Raw genomic sequence first — 19805 nt, 5'->3', positions numbered from 1 at the left:
ATGAAATAAATAGAGTTCGGGTGAGGATTTTTTGTTGTTGTCTTGTGGCTATAATCTCGTGGATCTTCGCTTTTGCTCGACCGGTTTTTAGCTTTTTTTCCTCTCTTTCTCATTTATTATCACGACCTGTTCCTCTGGGTGTGTCGCGTTTAGCTCATAGGCTCGCGCGCTCTCTCTATCTCTCTCTCTCTCGTGATGTCTTCCAAACGTATTTGTCCAAGTGGCAATACATTTCATCAAGGGGCAAGGGTCGCAGCTGCTCCGAAGAAATTCACCTCCTGTGTTTAGCTTCTAATGGCATCGTCTTGCTGTGTTCTTAGCCTGCGACAGGTAAACAGCCGGTCTAGGTAAACAGCACGGTGTCAACAACCTGTTGCAGATTTTATAGGGTTCGTAAACTTTCCGCCAAGAAAGGATCGATTACACACTGATGCTTCCTCATTCAGGGATTAAGCAGAAAGAAGATTGTCTCGCGAGTTCTGAAGGCATGATAATGCGCTTAGGAGTTGGTAGCCGATTATTTGTTTCGTCCCTTTCGTTAATTTTTTTTTACCGCCATTCGATACCTGTCTGCATGCACATCAGTTTTGCTGTAGAGTCTCAATTATTGCAACGGTTACGCGCGTACCATATCAGCGTAATGTTCTAAAACATTTTCATAAGTTGTAGTATTTTTCACGTTTTATTTTTCTTGAAAAATGTAAAAATTATATTTTATAATGACTGTTTGTGTCCTTGCATTCGTTGTATATTTTTCTTTAACTCTCCCCGTTTATTTATTTACATCTTGGTACAAAATTTGAGAAGTGTGTTTGAATTTTTAAACAAAAACATGAAATGGAAATGAAAACCCCCATTTAACGGAACATTCAAATAAGGCTGCCTGAAATATTTCAATTCCCACGATTACCATATTGGCACACCTTACTTACATGTATCTTGTCATGTATTGTTCAGCTTGACAGTTCGAGCAATTGTGTTGTTGATTGTTTTCATACATTTTTCGGGAATTGGTGCCGCAATGGATGTGAGTAGAATTGTTTGTTACAATTATTTAGTGTTTTATTTGATATAATGACGATATTTTTCGTTCGTTTTGTTTTTCATCCATTCAGCTTCAAAGTACCGATCGAGAGAAGGGGGAGAAGGTGAAGATAGTTAACCAGGTGAAGCACATCCCGAAAGATGCTCAGGTGGTGATGTCGATCTTGAAGGAGCTTGGTGCGACCGACTACGAGCCGCGGGTCATTAACCAGCTCCTGGAATTTACCTACCGTACGTGCAATCCGTTTCGTTTCTGCATGCCTTACCATTGTAAATAATGGGGAAACTAACTCTGTTTTGCACTTTGTTTTCCTTTGGTGTAGGATACGTAACGTGCATTCTGGACGACGCCAAAATATACGCCAACCATGCGCGCAAGAAGGTGATCGAGCTGGACGATGTGAAGCTGGCCACGCAAATGATTCTCGACAAAGCGTTTACGCGGCCGCCGCCCCGTGACGTACTGCTGGAGATTTCCCGCGTCCGCAACGCCACACCGCTGCCGCTGATAAAGACGCACTGTGGATTACGCCTGCCACCGGACCGTTACTGCCTTTCGGCGTGCAACTACAAGCTGCGTGCGGCACAGCAACCGAAGCGCATGAGCAAATCCGCCCTGGAAGGACGGTCGTCGCTCAAGTCGGCTAAGGGAGCGGCCGGCGGTGCGGACGGTGGCGTCAAGCGCCCATCCGTGCAGTCGACACCGAAAACGCAGGTGGTTAGCATTCCGAAACCGGTGTTCAAGTTTAGTACGGCCCCGAAGACGACACCTGCGGCTGCGGCAGCCAAACCGGTCAAGACGTCAGTCACGGCCATGGGCAGCAATGGAGCGGCGGCAGCGGGCAACGCCGGTGCAGCGGGAGCGGTAGAGATTAAGATGGAAACGGACGATCAGTTCGGCGAGGCAGCCAACGGAGGCAACAAGCGTAAGCGGGAGGAGGATGACTTTGAAGTAGTGGAGTAATGTAGCAAATACACCTATAGAAAACATTTATGGACAAAAAATCGACCGCGACACCTAAATGATGGGAAAGAAAATGCAGGATGCAACGTGAGGTACAAAAGAGCATTGATTGTTTATTGACGCGGCCGTGGTTCACTGATCTTTGAGGGCCTGAATGGTAACGCACCCTAAATCCATGATTTGAATATATTCCGACCCTCCGCCATGTAATCGGAAGCAACATTCCTGCAAGAGAGAGAGAGTAATAAAGTTTTACTAACACCGGTCCATTCACTCGTTACAGTCTCCATACTTACACCAAGCTTGTCACAGATCACTGCCTTTTGCTTTTCCGTAAGACCGTCATTGTACACGATGTACTCCGTTAGCTGTTCAAATAGCTGGCCCACGCTGTACGCATCATACGAAAGGTTTTGGACGTACTCCTCCAGCTTGCTGTAGTTGGAGCTTTTGCACACCGAGATAAATTCCTCCAGATAGCGTTCCGGCACCACGCCGGACATCTCCAGTATGTCCTGCCTTTCGATGCGCGCCTGGGCACCTTTCAGCCGGTGGCAAGATTGCAGCGTGGTAATCGCTCGCCGCAAATCGCCACCGGAAATGTCCACAATGTCCTTGTAAACGCCATCGTCCACAGTAACGCCCTCCTGGTCGCAGATGTAACGCAGCCGCTCGATGATCTTCTCCTCCCCCAGCGGTTTGAAGCGAAACTTGGTACAGCGCGATGTGATCGGTTCGATAATGCGCGACACGTAGTTGCACACCAGACAGAACCGTGTCGTTTTCGTTTCCTTCTCCATCGTGCGGCGCAGGGCGGCCTGCGCTGCGTGCGTCATCGCGTCGGCCTCATCCAGGATGACGATTTTGAACGGTGGACAGGGCTTACCGTCCGTCCGCGTACCGCTCGCCGTCAGCTGGGCGAACGTTTTCACCTTGTTGCGAATGACCGCAATGCCACGGTCGTCTGACGCATTCAGCTCGAGAATGCGCTCCTTAAACATGTCGCCGAACAGCTGTCTCGCCGCCGCCAGGATTGTGCTGGTTTTACCGGTGCCGGGTGGTCCGTACAGCAGCAGATTCGGCAGATCGGTGGTGGAAAGGCTTTCGCGTAACACGGCAACCACTTCCGCTTGTTCCACCACATCGTCGACGCTTTTCGGCCGGCTAAAAGGAGGCAAACGGGCACAGTTGAGACAGCAAACCGATGGGAAGGACAACACTGTATGCTTACTATTTTTCAACCCATGGTACGCTGTGCTTTGGTCGCTTGGTTGCTGTTGTTGTGCCGCTATCGCCGCCGGGGCCGGCTGCCGAGCTCTCGCCCGTTGTGCGACCAGTTTTCAGGAATGCTTGCATCTTTGTGTTGTAAGAATGAACCAGGAAACACGAGGTTTAACAAAATTAAGACAAAAAATGAGAATAATGTACACACGACTTGAGTTTGTTTGCAACAGCGCGATCTGGAACGGAATTTGCGCGGCACATTTGTTGACGTTTGCCGTTGTCGCGCGACATTTGTAGCGTTCTGGGTTGTACTGTTGTAAGGTTTCTCACAGCAATTTGCGCACACAGTGGAATGTGCTCATGGGATTTAAAAAATACGTTACAAAAACAGCTTCAATTTAAACTTACCGTTGTTGTACATACAAAAGCGCACTGAAACACGCTACAAAATTCCACATTCCAGTATCCCTCTAATAGGCTTAAAATGACTAGTTTATTTAACAAGTATATATAAAACAAGCACACAGTACAGGAGTGCAGGAGCAGTTCGTGGCAAATGCCGCTACCCTACCGTCGTTTGCTTACACCCTTTCAGTTTTCCATTTCCGCTTTCAACACGCGTACCAATCTTTCCTTCGCCTTCTCTATCACTATAAATACTCTTTTAACAATTCTTGTTCCTGTGCTATCTACGCGCCAACATGCCCCTTCTTTAGTAGCCCCAGCCCACTATCGCTTCAGGTGTTTATCAATCTTCACCTCTCCAGTTAGAACATCGCTATTGACTGCATTATCAGGGAAGTCTTCTTTTGGCCACACTTTTTGGACAGTGTAGAAAGGGAAGTAATCTATCTAACAGCACATCTAACTTTTGCGTTGCGAATTTCTCCTCATTTCGATACTTTCGATCGTGTGTTTATGGCAAACCGGTCTGCATCCTTGAACCGTTGATCAGAATCTCATCACCACAATACATCAGCCCCACAAAAATTTCGTACTAAAATTTACTACATTCCAATACTGTTGCAGGAATTTCCCGTGTGGCGGCACAGCTACAATTTAATTAGCCCTAAATAGTCGTCTAAAGTTCGAACGAGTTCCCTTCGTAGTAGTAGTAGTAGTAGTAGTGCGCATCGTGAGTCCCAGGTTTACACAATCCATCAATCTACAACCTCTAAAAAGACCTTCCCCCGTCATCCCTGGGTTGTGTCGTGCCTAGAGTAGACTGTTTTCCGCTGAAGCGTTTGCAGCTTTTCTACACGCCAAAGCTATAGTATCGTACACATCCGCGGTCCGGCGTGTGGTTTCTTCTCGACAGCGCGCACCGCCTCGTCAAACACCTCGGCAAGGTTGAGCTTCCGCTTCGCGGAACATTCCACCAGCGCGTAGGCTTTGATTTTGTGCTTTAGCTTCTTGCCCTCGGCCGTGGTGACAAACTTCTCCGACCCGGGCACACGCAGATCGCTCTTGGTGCCTGGCGGATGGTGGTGGGTTCAGTCCAGGTGTTGTTTGAAGGTAACCGCAGACAGCGAACGCGGGCGTTATCACCAAACGCAGGTCACGATGTGGGCACCGATTGAGGAAGAAATAGAAATAGCACAAAGTGAGTAAAAGGTACACACAAACACACTACGACATCAACCACACAAACACACACAGACACTTACCGACAAGCACGATCGGTACGGAGGGTGCAAAATGTCTTATCTCCGGGTACCACTTGGACAGCACGTTATCGAAAGATGTGCGGTTCGATATGGAGTAGCAGATGAGGAAACAGTCGGTCTGGAAAATAGTGCGCCGGACGAAGCAAGAAAGCATGGTTAAAAGGGAAGGTTTTAGGGACAAACCCAAACCCGCTTGGGAGGGCCCCGCTTTAGCCGGCTAACTTACGTTTGGATAGCTGAGCGGTCGCAACCGTTCGTAATCTTCCTGGCCGGCCGTGTCCCACAGCGTTAGCGCGTAATCGGCCCCGTCCACCACAATGTTGCACGCGTGATTGTCGAACACGGTCGGGACGTACTCGCTCGGGAACTCGTTCTGCGTGTAGGTGATGAGCATGCAGGTCTTCCCGACCATACCGTCGCCGACCGTCGTTACCTTCAGGGGCCGCATTCCACCGCCGCCGCCACTACCATTACTCGTACCAGTGATCGTCATAGCTGTGTGGCACTATTAACTCCACTAATATCGTCTGGGTATCGCCGCTGGGCGACGCTGTCTGTCCTCTGATTCTGCCCGTCTGGAAAGGAGAAATGAAATAACACATTAAGCTTTTAAGCTTAACCTTCTAGCTTAACCGACGGCACGCGTGCTAACGGTAGCTGTTTCTAGCCCAGCACCGGCCGAGATACACTTCCGTAAGAGGCCTTTCCAAACCCACGTGAGAGGAGCTAGAAAAACAAACCCCAACAGCACCCTCCTCCCGCCATCGTTTATGGCGTTATTTGCCGATCGCAGTTTAACGTGCCAGTGAGAAAGTTTTCATTTCCCTGCCAAATGCAGCACCGACCCCCACACATGTGCATTTGTGTTACCCGGATATGACGCGGCGTTCAGGGCGAACAACAGCAGGGTTTGTGTTGTGCCGAGGGCAACAAAGTGTGATCTTGAAGAGGATTTTCGCTTCGAGCAGTACTAGCAGCAGCAGCAGCATGTTGGGTGAGCAACAGCGCGTAACTCTTCGGTGGAAATGATCGTATCGGCCGGGTGGCGATGATTTTGTTTACACAAGCTGGTACACAAAAGGTGCTAATCGCTGCTCAGCACCCCACCAGGGAGAGGAAGAGGAAAAACCCACCATTAGTAGATCAGAGAGAGAGAGAGAGAGAGAGAGAGAGGAAAGTGCCAATGCCAATGCCAAAACGGTAGCAAAATGGCAATCGAAGGAAATGAGCCGTACCGGGGCAGAGCTGGGATCGTTTCATCCAACCAAACGGTACTGCACACAGGACGCAAAATGGCGTGACAAATTGGAAGAAAACTGGAAGTTAAATTAAAGAAAGCGAAAAACGATGAGAAAGTTTTTGGGACAGTTGAATGCATTTTCTAACGAATGCCGAGCGGCTGCAAGTAAATCCCACCGAAAACGCTCATTAGTGGGCCGATGCGAGATGGAATGGAATGGCGCTAACGCTTTCCTCACGAACGCTTCGTGAGGGAAATGCTGTACAAACACTGTTTGGACGTATTTTCCAGATTTCGATTAACAGTTGCTGCTTAAATGTTTTCCCATTGCATAATTTCAATCGGAGCTAAGCTAAAAATTCTGCACAGAATTTCCCAGTACCAGGTTCCGGTCGAACACACCTTTTCAACTTTCGTAATTAAATAGCTTATGGGCAAAATGGGTTGAACCAATCCCGCAAGGATTTAACCCTTACTCCCCCCCCTTTGTCCACAACGGTTCGGTGGTAAGCTGATGGTAAGCTTTTGCAGGAGTTTTCCCTGACACATCCAAAGGCTTGGTACGGAGTAGTAGTTGTCGTCGTAATTAAATTGTATGGCGGTTTGTAGTTTGCATGAATTTAGCATCGGCACGCCTTCAGCATTATCAAAATGGAATGGTGTTTTTATTCAGCAAAATTATTGAAATTGTATGTTTAAATACGTTTGCTCTGTTTGCTGCTGTTGCGGGCAATTCATTCCTTGCTGGAAGCTATACAGGCACCATTCGGCAATGTGACCGAAGAAACAAGCGATCTAACACGATCCAGCTGGCAATGAAGGGCATTTTACATCGCAACTCGGTACAGTTTTAAATTTCTCAATTTTAAATCTACCAGAAGATGGTGTCAAATAAAAGAGGAACAAACACACACACACACACACCATTGCAATGTGATGTTAGCTGTGAAACAGCAATATACATCTGGCAATGGGCATTGAGGTTCCGCGACTTGTTTGCTCCATATTACGACCATGAGATTAAGGGTGCTTCATTCGTTCGTTCGTCTGGAGAAGCCGGAACTATAGTACGCTTTCCCGCGAATCACCATGTGTGTGTGTGTGTGTGCTGGTCGATAGCAAAACATCATTCCGCAACGTGTGGTGGAAGAATTTTCATATCAAGCATCAGGCTAGAGTTGTTGTTGTTGTTGTATTTTCCTCCTTGTTTGCTGCTGTTCAACAGCTCAAAAAGAATCTCTCCCATAACGTATCGGCACAGCACCAGCTAACCTTCCAGAACCTGAGGCTGGAGGCTGGTTCATGCACACCCAGGGGAACACATTCCTTACGGTCTAGTCAACAAGGCGTATGCAATATTTATCATCCTGCCTCGAAAGTGCTGCAAGTGAGAGGAATAGGATTGTAAGAAAATATATATGAAAAAAAAACAATTTCTGGGTTTGTTAGATGCAGAGATAGCTCGGTAGGATCGAGGAACTTTGGGATTGCTTGGGAAACATCCTCTAGCAAAGAACAAACATACATAAGGATACATACATATATTTCACCAATGTTTAAATATTTGATAATAAAGAATTACCACAAAAGGTGCACTTTTAGTAACAATGAACTTGAAATTTAATTAGAAATATTTTGCTGAATTTTACCTTTTCACTTTTCCCAACCATTTCCCATGAGCTTTATCTTTTCTATCAGCCCACACTGAACCTTTTCTATATCATCCATAGTACGTGCTAGTTAGTGTCTCTAACACACACACACATGTACGGTTACACGGTTATTACTCATCTCAGGTGCAGAACTGCTCCCCGGCCCCGAGAGGAAGGCTCCAGGTGGCGGGTTTAATTATTCAGCGAACGCCCCGATACGGCCCTTGTGTAAGAATATCCCTTGTGGGACGTAAATTCCCAATTAGCCGCGTCATTGGCGAAGGCTCGTCTCGGGGATTGTGGCGAAATGGCACACGAAATGGTGGCTATTTTTCCTTGCGTGAAGGAGGAAAACACTAATATTCTTTATTTAGCAAAGCAATAGAAGTTTTGGTGAAATAGGATATATTGTAGATAATGTATCCTAATTCATACCAAACTAAACATAACATCACATAAAACGTTTTATTTTTAAACCTTCGATTCCCCTTACTGGCCCCAGGCCCTCGTTCTGAGCTTCGCACTTGAGCACGCCTTCACACCATCGCGGCAAAGTGTCGTCCTACGTCTTATCAGTACACATCGTCACATACTTACACTAGTAACATCACGATAACCAATCCCTGTGCCAATGCCGCCCTCGTTCGCTGCCACCGAGACACAATTTGCACCTTGCGCGACAACAATATTTACGCGCTATTTGCGTAAAGCTTGCCAGTTCTAAGCAGCTTGCTATATGCTGCCCCGTTGTGTTGCAGTTGGTTTCTGTTCCACCTGGTGATGGAAGGTAGTTTGAACAAGAAAAGCGGTGCACCAGATGCCTACTACCATCTTCCACCACAGATGACGTCCGTCGGTTCGGTGGACGGTTCCCCTCTGTTTAACTGTCACAGGCGTTTTTTATTTGCATCCGCTACCAACGTTGACACGAAACGAGCTAACATCATCTTCACCAGTGCAACTTCTCGCTTCAAACAACTTTCTTACACGCAGACACATACTTTGTCTTTATCTCTCTCTCTCTCTCTGTTTCGCAGCGTGTTAGTGGCAGCGTTGTTAATTGAGGTAAATTAATTTTATCAACCTCACCACACTACCACACCACATCACACGCACATCAAACTCGCCAGAGCCCCGACACTACGCTACGGAAGACGAATGCATTCGAAACCGAGGCAGGCAAAAGAGCACCGAAAATCCAATACAAATGGCCACGTCCTTTTCGCCCCTTCCATGTCGGGTTGTCTTCGGGAGCAAAGATTAATGGATGTAAATTGAGACGATGCCCGGGAGCAACCCTACACTCCCGCCCAGTGCGGATGACCACGCACAACTTAACATTCCCCAGCTGGTTGGAAGTCTATTTGGGGGATGATTACCAGCATAGCCCGAACACAGTGGTCCATCTTAACGGCGGTACTATTGAACTTTGAGAAGCAATTGAGCGCGGACGCCGGCAAAATTCGCCGGTACGCACGAACGACACCACAGCGTAAGGTGCGCGCAAAGCGATAATCGAGTCAGTGGTGCACAGAATGGAGCGAGGAGGTGTGCAAAAGCGAAAGTGTGTGGAAGGAACCGGAAGGAAGTATCATCACCACGCGTTGGTGGTTTTATGGGCATGGGTTTATTAAATTTGTACAAACGCCATGACCGTATCCCATCTGTAAGAGGCAAACACGGGGGTAGAAATACATAATGAAGCTGACTACCAATCTCGGCGACTAGCAAGCAGCATAAAACTGCCAAACGGACCCCGGGTGTCAAGGTCAGCACAATCCATGGTGCTGCCTGAGCATGAATATTTTACCAGGAAAAGCATAACATACCGTAAACAATACGGCCGAATTGGAAAAGTAGCGACGAAAATTGAGCTTACATATGTGCTGGCAGTGCAAAGGGGGGGGGGGGGGGGACGCGGGGTGCGATGTACTGTGCTGTGTTTACATGACCTGTAGCATGTTTTTAGATGAGATCCAATTATCTGGCACTACCACCCACTGCCGGCGCTCCAACATGCTGCTGCTGGGGCAGTAAAACTTTTCCTCCAATTTTGAAGCATGAAGCTGTACTTTTGCGCATTTGCCTTTGCATTGTAAAATTCGGTTTGTAAAATGAGATGTTGTTTGAAGGGGAGAGTTTTTCAATATTTGATTCGGCAATGTTTTTGAAGGTCCTGGTAAAAGTTTAAAGATGCTGTTTTGATAGTTGCATGAACTTCACTTTACGACGAGCGACGGGGTGGAAGGTAAGCTTAAACTAAACACATCATAATGCATCGTTTGTGCTTTTGGACAGGTGGTTGAAGCATTCATGGGGATTGTAAATACACGAGTTTCAAGGGAGATTTAAAGCCTCAAACCAAAAAAAAGGAAAGGGAATTTTGAAGCTGAGCTACTGCTTTTATCAACATCCTTATGCAGGTTGACAAGAGTAACAAGTTACAAGAGCATGGAAGCTTAGAAGTCAACCTGTCATTAAATCATTAAACCTAAGGGATCATAATAACATGCGCTATGTCTAGAGGACTTAACTTGAGTGCAGACAGACAGGACAATCTTTTCTGTTTTACTTCGTCTAAATATGTTGACACACTTTCTCGAGACAATAACAGATATGTTTAATATGTTTAATTTGTTTATTCATTAATCCATCGGGATCTTAAAGATCCTACATGAATGTACTTTAATTAGTGCTTATAGACTATGTAAGGTACATAAATCGATGGGGGAGAACTGGTGCACAAGAATAGAAAATGTATTTTGAAATTTTGATTACTACGTAAGTTGTGTCCTGAGTCTATCTCTAAAAACTTTCTGTGGTATGTTGAAATCAAATAAATCGTAGTTATTAATGAAAGTTCGACATATAGCTGACATAGGATCAGACTGGCATTTAGGATATAGGATATAAAAAGGCATTTAGCTATCTCACGGCGCTTGTTCAACGGCTGAATCCCTAAAAGCAGACACCGGGAATGGTATGACGGTAACACATCGCCCTGCCGCCATGGTAAGAGTCTTGCTGCATATCTAGTCGCTTTTCTTTGGATGGCCTTCATTCAACAGATATCACAAAGATGCAACGATAATTAAAATATCGGTCAGAATTTCTATGATATATTAAGAATAAGTATTAAAATGAAACAGTGGCAAAATTACTTCAGCCGAACAATCCATTAGTCCCCGTTTAGTAATCGAGTGAAAAGGAAACATTGTTTCTTGTAGATATCTCCCGAAATACATACAAAAGTATATAGCTTAAGTATAAAAAAAAGTATACTACTCCTTAACTATTTGCCACATTTTCTGAATTTAAATACTAAGATTTAAGATTTATGGTATGCAATTCTCTTTCGTTTGGTATACTCCAATATAAATACCATTTTGATTCCGGCAGTCACCTGTTGATGGTATACTTAGAAGAATGTAAGAGTTGGATATCAGAGCAAACCAGATTACCACTCACTGTGTTGTGCTCTTGCCATTTTCTTCATTAGGATACCATCAGCAGAACGTAAATCACGAACTTCACCAAACAAGATTCAACCATCGATATAGCTAAGTAAACATAATCACTAGTCGTTCGCTAGCTATCGACACACACACAAACACCGGCAGTGTACCAACTACCGATGTGTTTACTTAAGCGCGTGGTGGAATCCTCGATTCAGTATTACACCCCCAGCCAAGCAGTACCCGTTTCGTGGTACAATTTCAATTTATCAGACGCACACGTACGCAAGGTATTACTCAGCCGCCCCAAACCGACACAGCGCATGGGGCTGAGAGTTTGCGATGCGTCAGAAATCAAACACCCCTACCGACACCGCTGTGGCGGCTGTTGGGAGAGCGCAGAAGGTGTTTTAAAACGCACGCGCTTAAGATTGGTCACGGTCACGGGGCGGATGAGTCACTGGCCGGCATTCACCGGAACGCATCAAGCGCAACATGATCCAACATTGGAAAAGCATGCTCGAATGCTGGCTACAGGTTGTGTGCGTGGTATCGTGATAGCGTAGAGCTTCTTCATTCATCCACTAGGTCGTCGCACGCTGCGTTCCGTATGCGTAACAGACCCGCTCCATCACTGTTGCACTGGCTTAGAACTTCAAAACCCACTGCCTTAATTCCAATGGTTTGGACTTTCCAATTCCTTTGGGGCGAAAGCAAAAGCCCACATTCTGGAGTGTTGCAGTGTATGAATGATCTCACTTCCGGCGTTCCTGCCGCAGCCGGAAATGCCCGATAAACTGACTAGAAGAATCAATTAGCAAAACCCCATTGCACACACACAAGAAAGGAACCAATGGATAGCTGTAGTATGTGGCATTAGTGCTTGCATTAGAGGCAAAATCATTGAAAGATGCCCCAAACGAGTGACGAACAACCGTATAGCAAACTTCCGAAATGTTTTTTTTCCCCCGGGACGGGCCTCCAAACAATGGCTCATCGTCTTGCTTTGGATTCTTTTATGTACTTTTGTGTTTTTATTTCACACGGCTTATTCAATTGTACACCATCTTCGAGGCAGACGGAGCGTAGATGGGGATGATTGTATATGCTTCAAAATTCAATAGCACACCACCCATCGGGTGTGTTCGGGCACCGTCACCAAATCGTTTTTCGATTCATTGTCAATTGTTCGTTCAAACGCGCTCGTGTGCGAAAGCGTGAGAGGTTGTTGTGTGAATTATTATTATTTTTTATTTCATTTTGGTAGCCCCACACTCCAAACACAGTTCTCAATGGAAGCGATCGATTTTGGGGGGAGGGGGCCTGCTTTGGTAAACAAACCGTGATTTTGCATACCTGAGCAGTGGTTCTAGCGCAGTTCCATCCTCTTCCAGTCTTCCATTCTTGGTGACCTTCACCATCCAAATGGGAGCTAGACCTGGTACGGATCATCGCACGCGAACCACTCCCGAAAATGGATACACATTAATAACAACAACCGCGCACGGGAAGGTATATTTCCATTTTGTTTCCTTTTTTTCACATTTCTGCACTTTATAAATCCATCACAATGTGAGAGCAGACCAGAAAACAGGAGAGATCATTTAAACTGTTTATATCGGGGTCCATAAGCACCCCCGGGTAAGGTACCGAGAGTGGATGCAGTAAATCATCATTATACTTTCTGAATGAAAACGAGCAAAAAACCGTGCTTGCTCTATCAAAATGGAACCAAAAACATGCCTTTGATGAGACCGTTTTGTTAGTAAATACCACAGCAAATGGCAAATAAAACGTTTGTTGCGGCGGTCCAGGAATATGGGGAAAAATCAATTTAAATAATAAATGAATTACGCGTAAATATGCGCAGAGAGGTGCCCAATAACTCATTTCCCCGGGTGAGCGGTAATTTAAATCCGAACAAAATGTTGATCCAGTCACTCGCATTTCCGCACTTTCCATTCTGTTGAAAAAATGGCGTTGCACGAAAGGTGTTTCGTTGTGGGAAAAAGGTAGTCGATAGCATACTTTGCACCTTTGAAGTGTGGAACCGTATTTTTCTTCAGAACACAAGTACTGCACAGCATCCGGCCAGTGATATTGAACGAGTTTTCCTTGGAATTGGGGATCTAAAAGACTACGAATTGGATTCCCAATAGAATTTCCCTTGCCTTGCTTGCCAGCTTACCACCATACCAACAGCAGGGGTTGCTCAGGGTAACAAAGACAAAGAGATGTACCGAGGCGTATGATGCGTTGTACCGAGATTGTGTTGTTTTCAACGTAACCGACTTCTAACGATTCCAATTAATTGAAGTGCATTGACGAATCGTTAGAATTGCCACAGGTGTCACGAACCAGAAACCCCGGAACGGAACGTCTAGAAGAAGGCTTTGGGCTTTACAGGAGTGCACCATGGACGATTTCCATGGCATTCAGAACGTCGGAATGTCTGGTACGATAAACGCGTTGTGCTATTTGTTGGCATGGGTGTCAGTGCCCGTGTCTTTATCAATTAGGGACCGCTGGTGCGCAGTGATGTGTGTCCCCGGTTAACGGTAGAAAAAGGGGCATCAAACCTTTCGTTACATGTTTATATTAGCTAAAACTCACCTGTTGCTCAAGCTGCAGTCTTCCAGGTCCCTTCGCTAGGCCCTTCCAAAAGCCCCTCGTCACTGCTCTGTGTGGGATAGAGCTTTATCGTTCGCTGGCAGGTTATTTTAAAGTTGCAGAACAAAATCACTAACCAACCACACCGGACAGACAAACAAACAGCAAAAACCTTCCCCAAGCGTACGGCCTGCGTACCGTATTCGCGTATCTTATCGTGTGCTTGCGCGAGAGCCACCGCGATAGCAGGTCGCACTGGAGAACAATTAGGGGCCCGGGTGGAAGGGGCAGGAAGGCTTTTAATCACGTTGAAAAATGTCAATCGTAACTGGAAATGTCATCGACGTGGTGGTTGCTGTGTGCTCATTTACAATTGCACTGTGATGGCCGCGATGGCCCGATACGGCACAAAGCTGGCGTACGTTTCCGTTGGTCCGAGCAGTGGACGGCAGCCACGTTGCACTGTAATCATATCACTTCGTACTCACGCACTTAAAAACACACACACAACACTCACACTGAAAAGGAAAGAAGGGGAAGAGGATCATTAGAAGGTGAAGGCCTCCAAACGAAGAAGGAAACCAACGGATTCAACAACAAACTCCCAAGTCACAAAATCACATTTCACACTGTCAAATTCGTTGCACGAACACGGTCAGATGGTTTGCTTCCGGCTTACGGCCACCGGAAGAAGCTTTCTCCACTGTTTCTTCCAAACACAGGCACTCGATCACACAATCGCAACAAGGGACTGCATTCATTAACCCTTTTCACAGCATTGGTGCACGAGATGTTATCACTTTCTACGCGTGTCTTTTGGGATGTTGACGTTGAAGACCCCGACATCAGCCTCCCGGAAATGTGACGTTTTACCGCGGGTGCAGCGCACCAATGCAAACGGTCAGCTGCACTGTTACGCCGCTGGTGGTGGTGGCGGTGATGTGTGGGCACCCCCGATAGCACACTGATAAGCACGGACGTACGTCTATTCCGCCCGATGCCTTGCTCGGGACCTCTATTATCAAACATTCTTACCCACTACCAACCCCTTCAGCTTTGGTTCACCGCGTCCAATGCGTCCAGTCCTGAGCTCCTGGGGCTGATTCTTGCTGGACTGATTGATGGGATGTTTTGTACTGTTTTCTTGTTTCCACTTCGTTCGCTTGTGTTTGTACACACTTTGTAAATTCTCGCCACTTTGCACAAGAGGCACCAGAAACACTCGGGAAAAGGGTTTATTACTATGCACGCACGCCGCAGAAAACCGTACGCGACGGTTCAACACGCCAGACTGTGTGTGTTGTATTGCGCGCCTCGCCGTCGTGTGATAACGGACGCGTGGGGAGAATCTCTGTGAGCGAACGCACGCACGGGCAGAGAGTGAGAGTACTCCTGCGTTTTGCGCTCTGCACGTTATCCGGCAGCCTTTTGGGGGGGGGAGGCGTTTGGAGCATTTTGCTCACAAACACTAATAATCGGTACACTCGGTGGTAATATCTCACCCTTTGGAGAGGACGACCAGGGGGGAAGGAGGAGTGGCTGCACAACTTTGCTTGCAATATGTGGCACTCCGTAATGGGAAGATGTTCGTGTTAGAAGCAAGGGATGTTTTGCAAGAATACATCTTAATTTTAATACACAACGTTACGTTACAAGCAGCCCGGTTTTCGTAGGATGATGACCTGAGCGCAAGGGAATGTTTCTGTCACAATTGCACACTGCCCACATGGAGGGAAATGGGGGGGAAAGGAAGGTTCGGGGGTCCATTACCATACAAGTGAATCCCTAAATAGAAAGCACACAATCCCCCCAGGGGGGACACATAAACGTGCACCACACAAATGACGCTGGGGCTGCGCGTGCTAAGACGTAGTCGCCGCATCACGAGAATGCACGTCACGTATCATCGACACTACCAACCAGCCCACCCGCTCAGCCAACCGGACACAGCCTCTGTTACACAGAAGTAGGTCCAAACACACACACACACACACACACACACACACACACACACACACACACACACATACACACTCAGAGTGGAACAAACCGGGCCAGACACATCCGCTGCCAACTTGCCCGGTTTGCCGAAATGGATGGAATTCGCCAACTGCGTCCGCCGTCGCCACCACTAAACACCAAAACCTACCCACTTAAATAGATCCACGATCACTTGTGCGTGTGTGTGTGTCTCGGGGTGTGCTAGAGACGAGCACTAACCCCCCCCCCCCCCCCCCCCCCCCCATTAGAAGCGCGTCGGAATCGCGTGGTTGTGTTATTTTAAGATATTCCCCCGTACAAGCGTTGTCTGCGCTCATCGCGCACAACTGCCTGCTATCGCTCGCGCGTATACGCTCCAGATATGGGCAAAACAGCGGCTTCAAGCGGGAGTGGTGCGATAAATTGAAGCTGAACTTTTGGAACACCGGAAATAGAATGTCTACCAACGTCTGGGCATTCACGTCAGGGCCATAAAGGGACGGATAGCGATCTTGCGGCAGTGAAATCGAATCTGATCCACACACACACACTTTGATAACGATGAAATTTCACCCCATATTGCAGCGATCGAATCCACACACCGATAACCTGCTCGGAAATTAACTTCAACACACTATTCCCGTGATAGGGTGGTTTCCCTTTTTTTCCGCCGTCTCGTGTCTCGCGTGTATTTGTGTGTAGAGATCACGATCACGCAACGATCATCACGGGTGGGGGGGTTTGCGCTGCGAAGATGACAACAAACAAAACCCCAACAGCGCCAACAGGTTGTCGTCGTCCACACGAATACACGGCAAAGCCCACCAAACCACTCTGGCTCACTATGGTATCGTTTATTTTTTTGTTTTTTTTTTGGTGTTTTTTCCTTCTTTTCCCACTCTGTCACCGTTGTTTGGAACTCGTTATGAACGAAACTGTGACACGCGGCCATATAATGCGTCGCACTCGAACAGCGAACTGCGGCGTTGTTTTGAATATGGGTTCTCGATCTTTGTAGCAAGACAACTGCTTCACAACTGTGTTGCTTGTTTTTTGTAACACTTTTCGAGTTTAAAGCGTACAACGTTTAGTGTAAATTTAACATGGTACTACACGAATGAGTCACTCCCTAGAGGAATCGTTTAAGGTACCAATGTATTATTGAATCGCGCCAAAGCAATTCCTGGCACACATTTAAACTGCACGTGAAAAAAACTGGTACTTTATTTTTACCCTGCTTTGTGTTGTGTTGCAACACAATAAAACAACAGATGTTTTGAACTAAAACTATGAATTGTACACAAACAGTTCACCAACACCACACTTCAGCACGATCGACGTGTCGTTCTCTTGCCGGTCGCGAAGCGAATGATCATCTCCACGATACCGAGCTGCTTCCCCTACCACTCAGCACAGTAGCTTAGGCATCGGTCTATGAAGCTTGTTGTACCAAACCTTTGTTTTAAAAATAGTTTTTGAACCATCTCATAATTGTACACAAATTGTGTATTGCATATAATTTGAGTCAGGTTCAAAACGATGTCTGTCCTGTTTTTTTCTAAATGCCTGCACCTCCATGTAGCTCTATACGTTTGTTCGATTCTCCTGACTTGTTCGATAGCTGCTAGAGCGCGGCCTAAAACTAAGGTAGAGGTTGAGTTGGCTGCGTACGTAACGGCTTCAACCCTATTCCTAGAATTCTCCCCACACAGCTTGCGCGGTAGCTTTTTTCTATTCAGGAGCCTTAGTTAATGCTTAGAAACAACAATTTAGATTAAATATGGCTTACAGAACTGTGTAAATGACATAAACCACCTTTTTGTGGCGCTATTTTGATAATAATACACAGTAGTTTCACAAACAATACTGCCACCGTACCAACGAACGCATGCTTGGCAGCGCCCTCTAGAAGCCAGTAGTGCAAGCAATCTAAGCTTTTCTATCGATGGATGCAGTTGAGCATTCAAATAATTCGTTGATTCTATTTCGAAATCTGAGTAATCTGATAAATTATCAATTTGCCAAATTATGCCTTAAGTATTTTATTACAACCAAAAATATCCACAAATTAGACCAGGTAATGCATGCAATTGTACCAATGCTAAGTTCAGCTAGCTCTGTCCCCACTGTCCAACGTCCCACACTAATCATTCCTTAGGGTCATCCACTTTTCTAATTGACCGTCCAGTAGATGACAGAGCGAGTGAAAGCACACGTGATACAAACATTATCGGGAACAGGGGGTAAAAGATAATCGCTTCCCCTAGTGAACTATTCCGCGTGCAAGTAAAAGTTCATCTCAATACGATCTATTGCCTGCTGTTTAATCTACTGTTGATAACGATCGTACTTGAAAGCTAGCATTACGTACGACATGAGTGTGCATTATTTGCTTTGGTATCGTGCCCATTTTCAGCACGGTGTAAGTAGGATCGAAACTAATCAATCAAAATACGTGGTGATAACGAGTTACCCGAACAAGCACACGATACCTGGCAATCGAAGATCGATATCGTAATTAAACGAATCTCACTGTAATTTACCACTGGGTGATAGATTTATGGTTTAATATCAAGCTAAATGTAGTGCGTTTTTGATAACTTTCTTGCTGGGTTAGAACGGCAACCAGCACGGAAGCGAATGTTCAAGAATCTGATTTTACGGATATGTTTTCTCCAGACCCCGAGCATCAATCACTTCCAGGTTCTGTACGATGTCTTATCCGTCAGCTCATGCCTGCAACATCATAAATAGACGAAATAGAGATTAGTCAGAAGGCAACAGATTGCCTTGCCAACATTCAACAAACACACGATCTGTGTAAAAAGAAGAAGATTTGCTCAAAGTCCATATCCATCCAACTGCTAATCCCACCCGTCCGAAAAGGGGGAATGCCTGTACCGGTGCTGTTTTTGTGCTAAATAAGTGATAGCCCGAAAACTGAACCCCCTCCTGGCTGCAGATACGATTATCGGCAGCTCTTAGTCGAAGCCAGAGCGCTTAGTGTGCTGCTGATAAAGCGCATGGAGCGATGCGATTGGAGTCCGTATCTCTGTTTTTTATTTTTTTTTTTGCAGATCGAACGAGTATCGCTGCACGGGTGGGAAGTAAAGTTTGGAGTTGGTTTCACATGGTGAAGCGTGGCCGATTGTGAAGTAAGCCGTTGCCACGATGCACTTCCAGCGAAGCGAGATACAAGTAAATGCAGCCCAAAAAATGAGCAAGAGAGAAGGACTAGAAACTCGGGTGAAATCGGGTCCGAGATATGATTGAAAAGATAATTAATTTCAGCACACTGGCTAAGAGTACGATTAGAGGCGCTTGTTTAGCTCTTGTTTGCTGACGGGGAGTATGTATTTTGTTCGCTTTATTTTAAAGTTATCTTATCGAGGCTAAGCCGAAATACAGCCAGCTGCATTCGAGTCAGCAAAGAGTTGTTTTTTTTACATCACACGAATAGTAGCTCTATCGATTTAAAAGAGCACTTTGAATCAGTATTCTATGGTTTGCTAGTATAAAAATGGTACATAATTTTATAACGAATTAAACTAGTGGTTCCTAATGCTAGAAGAATTACAAAAGCATTAATCAGTTTGCTTCATGAATTAAGCACTAAAGCTGGCTAGTGTAGTAAAGCGATCTACTATCTCTTGGCCGCCGGTCGCGTCGAGTAGGCCTTTGAAGAGGCAAGAGAAAGAGAGTGTACTTCCAGCACCTAGTTCGTTATCGACGATCGGCAGACTTTTGATTTTGATTTATGGCTCCACGCCTTAGCACTCTTGCAGCGATACTAGCGATGTCGGCTGCTTTTTTCGGGGTAAACTGCTGTTTTTTTCCTTTTTGTTGCTATTTTTGCACCAGGTGCCAGGTACCGGTGAGCTAATCGGTGCAGTTGGAAAAGAAGACTCATCCAACGGGGCGGCAAAAAATAAACTGTATCATTAAATAAGAACAACCGTTTATGTTTTG

At 46.1% G+C, this 19805-nt stretch overlaps 3 protein-coding genes across 5 annotated transcripts; 1 reads left to right on the top strand and 2 right to left on the bottom strand.

The window, feature by feature from the left end:
* Nucleotides 1–925: 925 nt before the first annotated feature.
* On the top strand, nt 926–2034 carry LOC120953926 (transcription initiation factor TFIID subunit 9). Its single transcript, XM_040374354.2, has 3 exons — nt 926–1027; nt 1116–1275; nt 1368–2034. Exons 1-3 carry the CDS (start codon nt 1022–1024, stop codon nt 2006–2008), a joined length of 807 nt encoding a protein of 268 aa, XP_040230288.2. The 5' UTR covers nt 926–1021; the 3' UTR covers nt 2009–2034.
* A 62-nt stretch (nt 2035–2096) lies between these two features.
* On the bottom strand, nt 2097–3502 carry LOC120953925 (replication factor C subunit 4). The gene is made up of 3 exons (XM_040374353.2): nt 3240–3502; nt 2305–3172; nt 2097–2233 (listed from the first exon to the last, which is right to left on the bottom strand). The coding sequence occupies exons 1-3, from the start codon at nt 3362–3364 to the stop codon at nt 2141–2143; spliced, it is 1086 nt and encodes a 361-aa protein (XP_040230287.1). The 5' UTR covers nt 3365–3502; the 3' UTR covers nt 2097–2140.
* Nucleotides 3503–3706: 204 nt separating this feature from the next.
* On the bottom strand, nt 3707–17212 carry LOC120953928 (ras-like GTP-binding protein RhoL). 3 transcript variants are annotated; one of them, XM_040374357.2, is made up of 5 exons: nt 17070–17212; nt 13860–14374; nt 5126–5474; nt 4900–5017; nt 3707–4706 (listed from the first exon to the last, which is right to left on the bottom strand). In XM_040374357.2, the coding sequence occupies exons 3-5, from the start codon at nt 5390–5392 to the stop codon at nt 4501–4503; spliced, it is 591 nt and encodes a 196-aa protein (XP_040230291.2). In that variant the 5' UTR covers nt 5393–5474; nt 13860–14374; nt 17070–17212; the 3' UTR covers nt 3707–4500. The 3 variants fall into 3 exon arrangements, with proteins under 3 accessions (XP_040230291.2, XP_040230293.2, XP_040230294.2); XM_040374359.2 differs by lacking the exon at nt 17070–17212 and adding an exon at nt 14892–15190; XM_040374360.2 differs by lacking the exon at nt 17070–17212 and adding an exon at nt 14903–15190.
* Nucleotides 17213–19805: the final 2593 nt, after the last annotated feature.

This window comes from Anopheles coluzzii, chromosome 2, assembly GCF_943734685.1.
Source record: "Anopheles coluzzii chromosome 2, AcolN3, whole genome shotgun sequence".
Lineage (NCBI taxonomy): Eukaryota > Metazoa > Arthropoda > Insecta > Diptera > Culicidae > Anopheles > Anopheles coluzzii.
This window is presented reverse-complemented; position numbering and strand designations above follow the sequence as displayed.